The following is a 12,617-nucleotide window of genomic DNA, read 5'->3' as shown; positions in this document are numbered from 1 at the left end:
CTGGTTTCCAACGCAGTGTTTTGTTGTTGTTCCTAACGTGACCATTTCAACTTCGTTCAGCTCCGCCGTTTTTTTTGTGTTTTACAATCGGCGTTGTTACTTAACACCACCGCTCCAAAAGCGCGTCGTAACTGCAGCTCTCTCCGCTGCGGCTTTCGGTCGGTGCCGCGCGTCGCCCCCGGGCACGGCGTCCGACGGCCTCGCTCTACGTGTCGCGAGCGGCGGGGGGGGGGGAGCAGCTCCTTGACGCGCGCCCATTCGGTTCCGAACGAAGATCGTCAACGCGCGGTTGCAGCCAGGACGCCCTGGGAGCCCCGGCACTGCGCGAACCGCCGCGTCCGTCACCTCTGTCGGCTGTCGGCGCTCGAGCGGAGATGAGGATTCCTTGGTGCGCGTGTGCGTCTGCGCGTGTTTCCGTCAACGGGCCATATTCAATCCATTGCTGGATGAACCTCCCCCCCCCCCGTCACGGCCCTGCGGTGTAACGTAACGATCCGTCTGAACCACCTGCCCCGCAAAGCTGATTCCATTTAAAGATATTTATTTAGATTTCGCGAGTAACCCGATTAAGCTTTTTTTTTTCTTAACAGATATCCACTAGGGGCGGGTCACAATGTCGGGCGGTGTTCACGCCTTGGGCTGCCACTCCTGTATTAGTTGCGACCTCCAGCTATCATCCCTTGCAGCGACGTATCCTGCCCATACAAAATGCACAAGCTGAAGCTCGTGAATATACTGTACTCTACTGTGCGTGTATACATTGCGTCATGACGTGTGTAGCTTCCATTAACAGATCTTTGCCTTGTCATAGAGCAGGCACCATATTGATTAACATCCTGCCCCTAATAAAGACCAGGTGAGAGTCCATCGAGATTCATGTCAACGCAGCTGATGGAAAGCAAGGGTGATTTAGGACTTGGTCCAGAGGCGATACATTTGTAGAATCTGCACCCAAGGTTGGTTTTCCGCTTAAACTTTTTTGATTTGGCCTACGAACTTTGAACGCAATGGGCCGAGCTTTTTGTTGAGCACACGGCCGCCACCTCCGAAAGGAAAGAAAACTGAGGCATCTCTTGGGAAGACGAATACAGTGAGGGGAAAAAGTATTTGATCCCCAGCTGATTTTGTACGTTTGCCCACTGACAAAGAAATAATCAGTCTATAATTTTAATGGTAGGTTTATTTGAACAGTGAGAGACAGAATAACAACAATTAAAAATCCAGAAAAACGCATGTCAAAAATGTTATAATCCCGCAAGAACCAGCTTCATGACTCTCTGAAACGTGGCAAGCACTGAATACTGTAAACCCATCGGGACACAATTGAACTGTTAAAACCCGTGAGGCATACGAAATGCAGTTTTTGGTTTTGACAATTCATCCAAGGGCAGTTGCCAAAATCCCGACATTAATTCTTACGTAAAAAACAAAAACCAGCACCCGCCGAAACGTTGTGAGAATTTCATTGTTTTGTTTTATTGTTTTATTCTCATTCTACGTGACTTTACCGAAAGAACCACAGAACAAATCACATCCATGCGCGGGAGCGGGTACGCATCAGCCACTGATACCTCGTAAAACTTTCCGAAATCGATGCAGAACCTCGGGCTACCGTCCAGTTTGTTTCACAAGCACGACAGGAGCACCCCGAGGACTTGTATGACGGTGCAACTGTCTCCGCGACTAACACCTCGTCCACCGCCCATTTCACGTGCTCCTTCTCAGCTGGACTCGCACGATACGAATTTTGGCGAATAAGGGTGGCGTCCCCCGTTATCAACGTGGTAATGCAACAGGGAAGTACATCCAATGTCAAATTTCCCTTTACTGAAAACATCTGAGAACTGCAGCAGCAGCGAGTTCAATTTGCACTGTTGTGCCTCTTACAATTCCGGGTTTTCTCTACATAGTTTTTCAACCCACGTAAAGCCAGAAACTACCCACGGGGTAGCTTCTGGCTTTACCTAGTAAAATATATAGTTTGATCAGCAGTAACCAACTTTAGGAGCTTAATATAATACATTAATTACCTACTATAATCACCCAGAAGTGTCTGTCCGTCACGCGCGTGACGTCACCCCACATGAGGCCCACCCCCCCGCGTGACGTCACTCCACATGAGCCCCTCCCCCGTCATTAATATTCACGCACGCGTGGAAATTTACACCGACGCACAAGAAGGTCGCGGCACTCCACGTACCGAACCCCTCCCCTCATGAATATTCATGAGCGGGTGACGTCACTCCACATGGGTCAACCCCCCCCCCCCTCACGATTAATAATCATGAGCTGAAAATTTTTTCTATTGAATATTTTTTTGCCCGTCCTTGGACGGGGGGTTGGGGGTCCGTGACGTCACACGGTCGCCCGCAACCACTCTCCTGCATCGTGACGTCACGAACGCCTGCAACCACCCCCACACCGTGACGTCACGCACGCCTCAACCCCCCCCCCACCGTGACGTCACGAGCGCAGCTGCAGTGTGTGTGTGGATTGCTGTGAGGTAAAAACAATACAAAACTATATTTTCCTATAAATCACATTAAACACTTCGGGGTTTATATCAAGTAGAGAACGTGGGGCGGCTGTTATTTTACGTTGCCGAGTAGTTTATTTATAAATACAATTTTACACGTCTGTTTTTTTTAAGACTTCGGAGTCTGAGGCGTTTTTTTTCCTTAATTTTTTTCTCACCCCTTGAAGGTCACGAAACAAGCAATAAAAAGTGCGGGAATCCGAGTGTTTATAAATAACAAAAACAATATTACACGTTGGGGGAGGTGTTAAAAGTCGCCTCATAGTAGTGATGAGACACCACGTCTGAGGGTCTCACTAAATACACACAATAAAAAAGAGCGGGAAACCCTCAAAAAGTTGTGAGGTGATGGATTTATTTCATTTATTTTATTTTTTATTTTGGTATCGCGCTGTGAGCCACGACCCAGCGTCGCTTTCGTGAGGGCGAAACTTTCATCAGCCTCATGGGGTCCACAACATTTTACTTTGATTGGAAATACGACGTTTTACACCACCCCCTCCCATCCCCAGCGATTCGATTGCTGTGCAGTGTTTGGAATGTGCTAGGAGATGTTAACTACCTCCCCTGTTATCATCACGGTGACTAGGAGATGTTAACTACCTCGCCTGTTGTCATCACGGTGACTAGGAGATGTTAACTACCTCGCCTATTATCATCACGGTGACTAGGAGATGTTAACTACCTCGCCTGTTATCACGGTGACTAGGAGGTGTTAACTACCTCGCCTGTTGTCATCACGGTGACTAGGAGATGTTAACTACCTCGTCTGTCATCTACAAGGTGACTAGGAGATGTTAACTATCTCGCCTGTTATCATCACGGTGACTAGGAGATGTTAACTACCTCGCCTGTCGTCATCACGGTGACTAGGAGATGTTAACTACCTCGCCTGTTATCACGGTGACTAGGAGATGTTAACTACCTCGCCTGTCATCATCACGGTGACTAGGAGATGTTAACTACCTCGCCTGTCATCATCACGGTGACTAGGAGATGTTAACTACCTCGCCTGTCATCATCACCGTGACTAGGAGATGTTAACTACCTCGCCTGTCATCATCACGGTGACTAGGAGATGTTAACTACCTCGCCTGTCATCATCACGGTGACTAGGAGATGTTAACTACCTCGCCTGTCATCATCACGGTGACTAGGAGATGTTAACTACCTCGCCTGTCATCACGGTGACTAGGAGATGTTAACTACCTCGCCTGTTATCATCACGGTGACTAGGAGATGTTAACTACCTCGCCTGTTATCACCACGGTGACTAGGAGATGTTAACTACCTCGCCTGTTATCATCACGGTGACTAGGAGATGTTAACTACCTCGCCTGTCATCATCACGGTGACTAGGAGATGTTAACTACCTCGCCTGTCGTCATCACGGTGACTAGGAGATGTTAACTACCTCGCCTGTTATCATCACGGTGACTAGGAGATGTTAACTACCTCGCCTGTTATCATCACGGTGACTAGGAGATGTTAACTACCTCGCCTGTTATCACCACGGTGACTAGGAGATGTTAACTACCTCGCCTGTTATCACGGTGACTAGGAGATGTTAACTACCTCGCCTGTCATCATCACGGTGACTAGGAGATGTTAACTACCTCGCCTGTCGTCATCACGGTGACTAGGAGATGTTAACTACCTCGCCTGTTATCATCACGGTGACTAGGAGATGTTAACTACCTCGCCTGTTATCATCACGGTGACTAGGAGATGTTAACTACCTCGCCTGTCATCATCACCGTGACTAGGAGATGTTAACTACCTCGCCTGTTGTCATCAAGGTGACTAGGAGATGTTAACTACCTCACCTGTTATCATCACGGTGACTAGGAGATGTTAACTACCTCGCCTGTTATCATCACGGTGACTAGGAGATGTTAACTACCTCGCCTGTTGTCATCAAGGTGACTAGGAGATGTTAACTACCTCGCCTGTTATCATCACGGTGACTAGGAGATGTTAACTACCTCGCCTGTTATCATCACGGTGACTAGATGTTAACATCCTCGCCTGGCCTACAGGAGATCGTCGGTTCGCGCCCAGGCCCTGACCACGCTTGCTCCTGCTGCTGTATATTTGGAGTCTGCGTCTCTCTCCCCATGTTGATTGCGTGGATTTGTCTCAGGGTCCTCCGATTTTTCCCGATACGGGGCCATCCATTTAGTTCGTTGTCATGGAGGGGGATACCCAAAATGCGTACGCTTGCATATGGGGGGGTCTACTCACAATGTACGCATAGGAAATGGGGGGGGGGGGGTTGAAGCCTCGATAATAATGCAGCCGGCGGTGGACTATCTGTTTGCTTAAACACGTTAATATTAATAATTGATCGTTTCTGCGTGGATTACATATCGGCCGTTCTACAGGATTCTAGGGGGTGGGGGGGGGGTGATGCGTCAGGCGAACGTACGTAGGCAGGTGGGGGGGGGGGGTGTGTAAAAAGTCCGCGTGCGTACGGGGTCAGGTTTTGACAGATTTTTGCGTACGCACGAAAGGCATGGCCCCTACACATTTAGATACTGTACAGCACTCTACACGGAGTGATCCCAGCTGTCCGGCAATGGTTTATGTGATCATTCTCTGTACTACAGAGTGGCATGTGTGTCATCTCCATTGGTTTCCTCCGAGTTTCCCTCCCATAGCTAAACCCACAAACACAGTGGAACTGGTACTTGCCAGAACCACATCCCAAAGCTAAAAGATTACCTGGAAATGGCTCAGTGGGAGGGATCACAGCAACATCGCCCCCTCTTGTGCAAACTTGGCAGGACCCCTCCTGAAGAAGAGTTGAGACTCAGTGGGGCTTTGCTGAGCAACAGGCGTATTCATACATTAACAATACGGATGAATACAGACGGCACATTGAGTGTGGCATGCAGTCATTATCCTCTGCCATTGTCAATCGACTTCTGGAACGAAGGCCTCCCCAATTCGTCCCAATCTCAAGTGGTGAGGACTCAACACAGCCAGTCAGCCACTGACAAGCTCACTCACCCATTAACTCACTCACCCACCACACTGCAGGTCACAGCAGCACATTCGCGCAGCTAGTCAGCCACTGACAAGCTCCCTCACCCACTAACTCACTCATCCAACCACCCACTCATCACATTGAAGGTTACGACAGCACGCTAAGCCAGCCAGCCACTGACAGGCTCACTCACCCACTAATTCACTTGCACCCACTCACCAAACTGCAAGCACAACAAGACACTCACTGAGCCAACCAGCCACTGACTAGTTCACTCACTCACCCACGCACGCATCCACTTACCCACTCACCACATTGCAGGTCACGACAGCACACTAAAGCCAGTCGGCCACTCACAGGCTCACTCACCCACTAACTCACCCACCCACTCACCAAACTGCAGGCACAACAAGACACTCACTGAACCAGTCAGCCACTGACAAGTTCACTCACCCAGAAACCCATCCACTCACCCCACCACCCTGCAGGTCACAACACACTCACCCTCGCAGAGGTTTTTGGGCAAGCGTTGCGCACTTTCAGATGCGCTCCTGCGTCCGTCTGGAACCATTTTCCTTCCGCTATTAGGAATCCACTGAAACTGTGCATTTTAAAATCATCTAGATTGAAGACTAATTTCTTTTGCACTGGTCTTTGTGTTTTGTTTCTTGTCCTCTACCCGTACCTCCGATTAGCAAGGTTCGCTCTGTACGGTGTGAAATAAGTTCAACGTGCATACACCCAGCCCATCAGCCACTTACAAGTTCGCTCACTCACCCACAAACTCATCCACCCACTCACCAAACCGCAGGTCAGAACACTCCCCCTGCTCAGCAATTTATCCTCTAAAACCGTCGCTCTCCCAACTGATTTCTGTTTGCTTCGCCATCGTACTGTACCTCACTTGCTTCCGTCATTACGCTGACCAAGATCTCTCGCCTCCCTTAACGAACGAGACCGCACCCCGGTGCTCTCTCTGGAGCTCTGAGCCGGTCAATAAACGGCAGGAGCTCGCAAAAAAAAAAACGCGAACGCATTTCGCGCACTCCATGCGAAAACGTGTTTCACCCGCGATTCGTTTCCCTCAACCAGAACGGCGGCGACTGGGAACAGGAGAACTGGCGACCCCCCGGGGCCAGTGGTCAGGCGGGGAGGAAATGTCGGCGCACGAACAAATTCTGGTGTGCAACTTGAGGAAGTGCCGGCGCATTGTCGGCGACTTCGCCTGGGTCACCTCCTGCTCGCATCTCTTTTGCGACGAGGACGGCGAACGCGAGTTCAAGACGGGGGCGGCCGCCTGCCCGGCGTGCGGCGCCTTGCCGCGCGGCAGCCTGGACGTGGTGCGGGTCTGCTTGAACCCCCCCGAGGAGCACAAGTCCATGGTGCTGGCGGGCCTAGGGCCGGACGTCATCCAGGAGATATGTTCGCGGGCGCTTTCATTCTGGATCTTTCAGGTATCGGCGACGGATCGGTGACTTTTTAAAAATAAAAATAAAATTTATTTTTAAAAAGTAACAAACTGAAATGTTTTATATTTTAGCGGATAAAGTCCCACTGAGCTACGTAACCTCTTTTTTTTGCAGAAGCGACCTGGCCATCACGAATGATAGCCCAACCCAAGCGGCTGTTATCATCACGTGGAAATTTACAGCAGTCAAATACTCTAAAACGCGTTAGATGTCGTTTCTAAACATTGGGAGGGAAAAATCAGAGGACCTGGAGAAAATCCACACGGCCACTGGGAGAACGTGCAAACTCCAAACATAAGTAGTGACTAACTCGGAGACAAAAAGACTTGGAGGCATTTCTTTATTTAGCGAGCACCATTGGAATGACGCAGTTAATATTTAGTCCGTCTATTATCGGTGGCACTACTTAGAACATGTACAGCGTTTAAGATGTCACTCTTGAATTAATTTGCGTGATTTATGAATATTTTTCTCCTGCTGGGTTCTTTCGGTAAAGTCACGTAGAATGGAGATAAAATAATAAAAATAATAACAGAATTTATTATGTTATTATTATTTTAATTTTTATTACAGAATAAATTCTGTTTTATTTTTTATCTCAATTCTACGTGGTGACTTTACCGAAAGAACCCAGAAGATGAATCCCTGCAGTCACGAAAGCTTTAAATTGAAAATTATGAATATTTGTTTTTCATTCTTTCGATTTTTTTTTGGAGCTTCGTCATTCCCAGAGGCTTCGCTAACCGAGTTATTCTTCTACACGTAAGTCCCCTTGCGCGTACGGCTCTTTAACCGATAAAAAATACGTTTAATCAAATTTTCCATCTCGCAGGTGCACCAGGAGAGACTGTATCAGGAACACTTGGCCGTGAAATCAAAGAGGCTCAGGGTGCAGTCTGAGGACCGCTTCAAGCAGGAGATCCAGAACAAGGTCACGGAGGTCGCCACTCTGAAGCGGCAGTTCTCGCTTGCCAAGAGCGAGCTGGCCAAGTTCAAGAAGAGGTACAACGAGGCTGCCGAGAAACTGCTGGAGAGGGACCGGGAGCAGAAGAAACTGCAGGTCTCCTACGATCGCCTCCGCCTGCGATTCTCCGCTATCGACGAGGGGAGACGCGCTGAGGAGGAGGAGGCTCTGAACGGCGCGGCGTCCTCGCCATTCATAGTGAGATTCGGTAGGGCCGTTTGAACTTTAGTAATAGGTTTTTACCCTTTTAGCTGGCACAAAAACTGACACCTTTATTCAAGGCATCATGTTTGCAATAACCACAACACAAGCAGTCAAAATGCAAACAAAAGAGACAACTCTGATAATAATATGCACTGTCCTTGAATTTGATTGGTCCACACCCGAGACGGCTTTTCTTAGAGCCTAGTCTCCACTGGTGTTGGACCAGAAGACGCCAAAAGGCGTACAACTCAAAAACAGCGCACCATCAGGGAGTATTGAGGGCTCGGGGTAAACCTTTACATTATGAGACCTCCTTTGCCAGTAACAAGATATAGGAATAGGTTTTTACCCTTTTGGCTGGCACAACAAAAACTGACACCTTTATACAAGGAATCATGTTTGCAATAACCACAACACAAGCAGTCAAAAATGCAAACGAAAAGAAACAACTCTGGTAATGATATGTTTGAACTTTGTTAGGAACCGACCAAGCAGGGAAAATGGGGATAGGTTCATACGGTGACGTTTTGTACGTAATGTAATTTTTTCCCCCACCCCCCCCCCCCCTGTAGCAGAGACGTCGACTCCGCGAACATCGCAAGGCGCGGAGGGAAACGCGTGGAGCTGGATGATGAAGACGCCTCCGTGCTGCCGCCCTGAGGGGACGGAGTTTGCGCCGAGGCCGTTGTTTTTCGACGGCAGCCCCCCGGACAGGTCGCCGCAATCCGACGGCTTCCTCCGCTTCCCCTTCCCCGCCAAAGCCGCGGTGACCGGAGCCAGGAAGTGACCTCCCCCCGGTAACAACGCGAGAGTCCTTCCCTTCGCGCCCGCCTCCTCGCCCTCCAATGCGGTCGCAAGGGGTTCCCCAAAAAAAAAACTCGTGGGGAAAAAAAACGACGCAAAAAGGACCTTGCCCACTGGCCTCACCGCTCATCAGATTCCTGTGGTCTTAACGCTGCCCGCAGGTCATCTGCCTACTACCCTGTGGCGCTTGGCAGGAGCCTCTCGTCGTCACCGCCAGTCGATTGCCTCCTCTGAGCGCAAACGGAATCCGAATCGGAAATATTTATTTACGCTGGAGGTAGGAATCCGACAAGCTGTGAAGCTCTTTTCCCACAGACTTCTGGTCGGGGGCCCCGGGGTAAAAACGTTACAGCGACAAACAAATACAAAAAACCACGTCGTGCACAAGCGTCACGGGGTCCACGCGTGCGAGCGCGCGCCTCGTCGCCCCCGTCAGTTGTGTTCGGAGAGCCGCTCGCTGGAGATTCTCACGCACGACGACGACGATAACGCCGCGTCATTGAGCTATCGTTTGTGATGGCCAGGTCGCTTATGAAAATAGCTGCGTGGGTCGGTGGGTCCTCGGCCTGGTAAAATGAAAAATAAATTTGTTGAGTTTAATAGTTTCAATTCGTTACTACTTTAGCGCACACCAATTGTGTTCTGGGAGAGCAAACCCACAACGTTGACAGTGGAGTTTGACGTCCCGCTTGGTGATCACCACCAGCGGCAGTAACTGAACGACCGCACTCCGTTCACGTGACAAACGTCTCCCATTGGCCGTGCCGGGTGGGGCTCATAGGGTTACGTCACTTTCACATCCATCAGAAACTTTTGTCTATACTGGAGGAATCCGTGCAGCCCTACAGGAGGTTGTAGGTGCGATCCCAATTCTGACAGCTGCTGCCGTATATTTGGAGCTTGCGTCTCTCTCACTCTCTCATCATCATCATCATCACCACAGTGGCTATGAGATGTTAACTACCTCGCCCGGTCTACAGGAGGTCGTGGGTTCGATCCCGACTCTGACAGCTGCTGCTATAAACCGTGGCCGATGAGCTCCCGCTTTCGACCCCGCCGATTTGCGTGCTGGAGAGTAAACCCATGACATTTACCGCTTGAGCACCGTTAATTTTTTCCAGCGGGTAGGTTACCAGGTGTCGTCGTTGGCGTTCGGGGGAGGGGGGACAGGCCGATGGTGGCGGCGCTCGTGACGGCACAGAGGGGTTTGCCGTTTAGAATCTCGCTGCGGCCGACCCGGGAGTTACCGTGGTGCGCGTTGTTTCTCAATGTTGTGTTGGAGTAAGTGCTGTTCACAAGAGGGAACCTGTTCCATTTGTTTTTCATTAAAAAGTTTAGGACTTTGCGGCCGCCAAAAACACTTCCTTTACATTACACAGACCACCCATACAGGTCGACACAACAACCGCCATTCGCCACTAAGTGGCGGTGACCTCACCACATCGCTTGTGCCAGGCTATGTGCATGTTGAGGCCACGTGAAGTGCCGAAGGCCCACTGGTAGGAGGTTATGGGGCAGACCCAGGTGCCAGGGGTCCACTGACTGAAATGAATGGCCGATGCACCACCTGTGCCCCGTACTGTGCCAACTTGCTGTGCTTCAGCCACCCAACTGCCCAGCAGCAGCATTCACGAGCCTCCTCCAATTAGGCCGATCTAGACACCACTGGTACCAGTCCACTCAGCTCCACATCCTCTTGTACCACATCACTCCATCTCTTCTCGTTTAGCCCCCTCTATCTGGCTGAACAAAAGCTGTTTAGGCATGTGGGCTACATGACCCAACTAATGCAACCTTGCCTGCCAGAGGAGCTCACCGATGGGATTTTGTCCAGATCTTTTAAAGATCTGTGAGCTCCTCACACAATCCAGCCTGGTTAAACCCAGGATGGATCGTAGGCAGGCCAGCCTAAATGTTTCTAACCAGGGAAGATTTTCCTTTAGGGGGGTTTACATTTTGCAAGCGTAGAGAAGGGAGGGCATGACTGGCCGAGAAGATCCGAAGCTTCATAGGGAGTGACAGACCAGGTAGCTTTACGCAACTGATGGAAAGTTAATGCCGCTTGACTGATTCGGAATGAGACCTCTGTTGTCAAACCGGAGCTGGTCATGAGCACACTGCCCAGGTATGGAAAACTCTTCACTCTCTCCACAAACACAAAGATCCCCCATATAGCCTGAACAGGCCAGCATGGCACATGAAGGGGTGAGTGGCAAGCACAATGCCACGTCAGAATTGGGTATTACAGATAGGTAGCCTGCCGCCAACAAAAGAAAAGCTCCAGCAGAATTGCTTCATTATTTAGTTCTATCCATGGCTGGGTGAGCACGTCCCTACTTATCAAGCATTGTGCTCACCATTGTACCGAGTCACTTAAACGCAGGCGAGCTGCTGCTTCTCTACTGCATGAAAGTGACATGGCATGTTATCGTGAAACACCTCTATAGGCTTATCTTCCAAAGCCTCCAATTTGTGCGCAAGCTTTAACCCGCATTACATCGCCAATACTAACTAAAATAGCGCCTTCATCTACTGGCAGAAATTTAGTAACACGCTTTTCAAGATGATTACAAATCAGAACCTCTGAATGCGTGTGATCCAGCCACCGTTTAACGCACTAAAACATCACCTATTGATAATACTCATGTTTAGTTTCATATCGCGTCATCATTCATTGCAAATTGCATCTCACCATCGCTGAGGAACCTCAGGCATACAGGCTGTGAGCCAACACCAACAATTAGCCAAGCTCTGCAGTCCTCTGCAAATTAAGTTAATGAGTGTTGATCCCTCCAATTTGCACAATTGGCTCCGTACCGTGCAAAAGAAGTTCAACATACACGCATACAGAAGGGATCTACAATATTTAGTCTGCACTTTGCTGTACTGCCTTCTTCCGGCGTGCCGGGGAGTGGCACCTCCTCGACGTCCATGGGAAGGGATTTTCGCAAAACGTGTGCGGTCCAGCCACCCTCACTGCCTCTGCGGTGCTGGATTAGAGGCTACATACAGCATAGCCATCACCACCAAGCTATCTGTGATCCCCGAGATGCCTTTGTTTGTCTCCAAATTACACGCACTTTGCCCGTCTTAATGCAATGGACGCCACAAATACAGACTCTGAAATATCGAATCTCACGAATGAGAATGCTTACCTACCCTGCTTGGTGGGTTAGCACAGGGGTCCCCAACCCCCTGTTAGGAACCGGGCCGCACAGCAGCAGGAGGTGAGCGGTGAGTCCGCGTGTGGCCCGCCCCCATTATTTTATTATTTACCACTTCCGTCCGCGCCTCTTTCCCGCACTGCGCACTTGTGTTGGTATAAAGCCCACAAGCTCTAACCCCCTAGTAGCCACAATGTGTAATAAACAAACGTCGCTGGAGAGCTTCTTTGAAAAGGGGGAAAGACCCAATGATGAACCCCCCCCCCTCCCCCGGTCCGTGAAAAAAATTGTCTTCCACGAAACCGGTCCCTGGTGCCAAAAAGGTTGGGGGCCGCTGGGTTAGCACATTCCAAATGTAGCGTAATAGCGCCGTCTGCTGACTGAAAGTGATAAATACAGTGTACGGCAGTACATACGTCAGCAGGCGACAGTACACATGGGGGGAAGACCACTAGGACAGAGTTCATGGCGCCGATGATGGCAGCCT

The 12,617-nt window shown here is 49.9% G+C and overlaps 1 protein-coding gene across 2 annotated transcripts; it reads left to right on the top strand.

Annotated features, from left to right (window-relative positions):
• Positions 1 to 2,445: 2,445 nt before the first annotated feature.
• Positions 2,446 to 10,311, top strand: LOC142920220 (E3 ubiquitin-protein ligase CCNB1IP1-like). Of its 2 annotated transcripts, none has more exons than XM_076062707.1 (4): positions 2,446 to 2,503; positions 6,618 to 6,979; positions 7,827 to 8,166; positions 8,735 to 10,311. In XM_076062707.1, the coding sequence occupies exons 2-4, from the start codon at positions 6,683 to 6,685 to the stop codon at positions 8,947 to 8,949; spliced, it is 852 nt and encodes a 283-aa protein (XP_075918822.1). In that variant the 5' UTR covers positions 2,446 to 2,503; positions 6,618 to 6,682; the 3' UTR covers positions 8,950 to 10,311. The 2 variants fall into 2 exon arrangements, with proteins under 2 accessions (XP_075918822.1, XP_075918821.1); XM_076062706.1 differs by lacking the exon at positions 2,446 to 2,503 and adding an exon at positions 5,406 to 5,503.
• Positions 10,312 to 12,617: the final 2,306 nt, after the last annotated feature.

Source organism: Petromyzon marinus, unplaced genomic scaffold, assembly GCF_048934315.1.
Source record: "Petromyzon marinus isolate PM22_M1 ecotype Great Lakes invasive population unplaced genomic scaffold, UKy_Petmar_22M1.pri1.0 PM_G_Scaffold_7, whole genome shotgun sequence".
Classification (NCBI taxonomy): domain Eukaryota; kingdom Metazoa; phylum Chordata; class Hyperoartia; order Petromyzontiformes; family Petromyzontidae; genus Petromyzon; species Petromyzon marinus.
Note: the sequence above shows the minus strand (reverse complement) of the source record. Positions and strands in the feature narration are given on the sequence as shown.

Excerpts from the sequence above, each read along its gene's own strand:
- LOC142920220 (XM_076062706.1), top strand. The coding sequence starts at position 5,428 with ATGCAGTCATTATCCTCTGCCATTGTCAATCGACTTCTGGAACGAAGG. Across the intron at positions 5,504-6,617 it reads ATTCGTCCCAATCTCAAGTG|AACGGCGGCGACTGGGAACA; the intron begins GTGAGGACTCAA and ends TCCCTCAACCAG. Across the intron at positions 6,980-7,826 it reads TTTCATTCTGGATCTTTCAG|GTGCACCAGGAGAGACTGTA; the intron begins GTATCGGCGACG and ends TCCATCTCGCAG.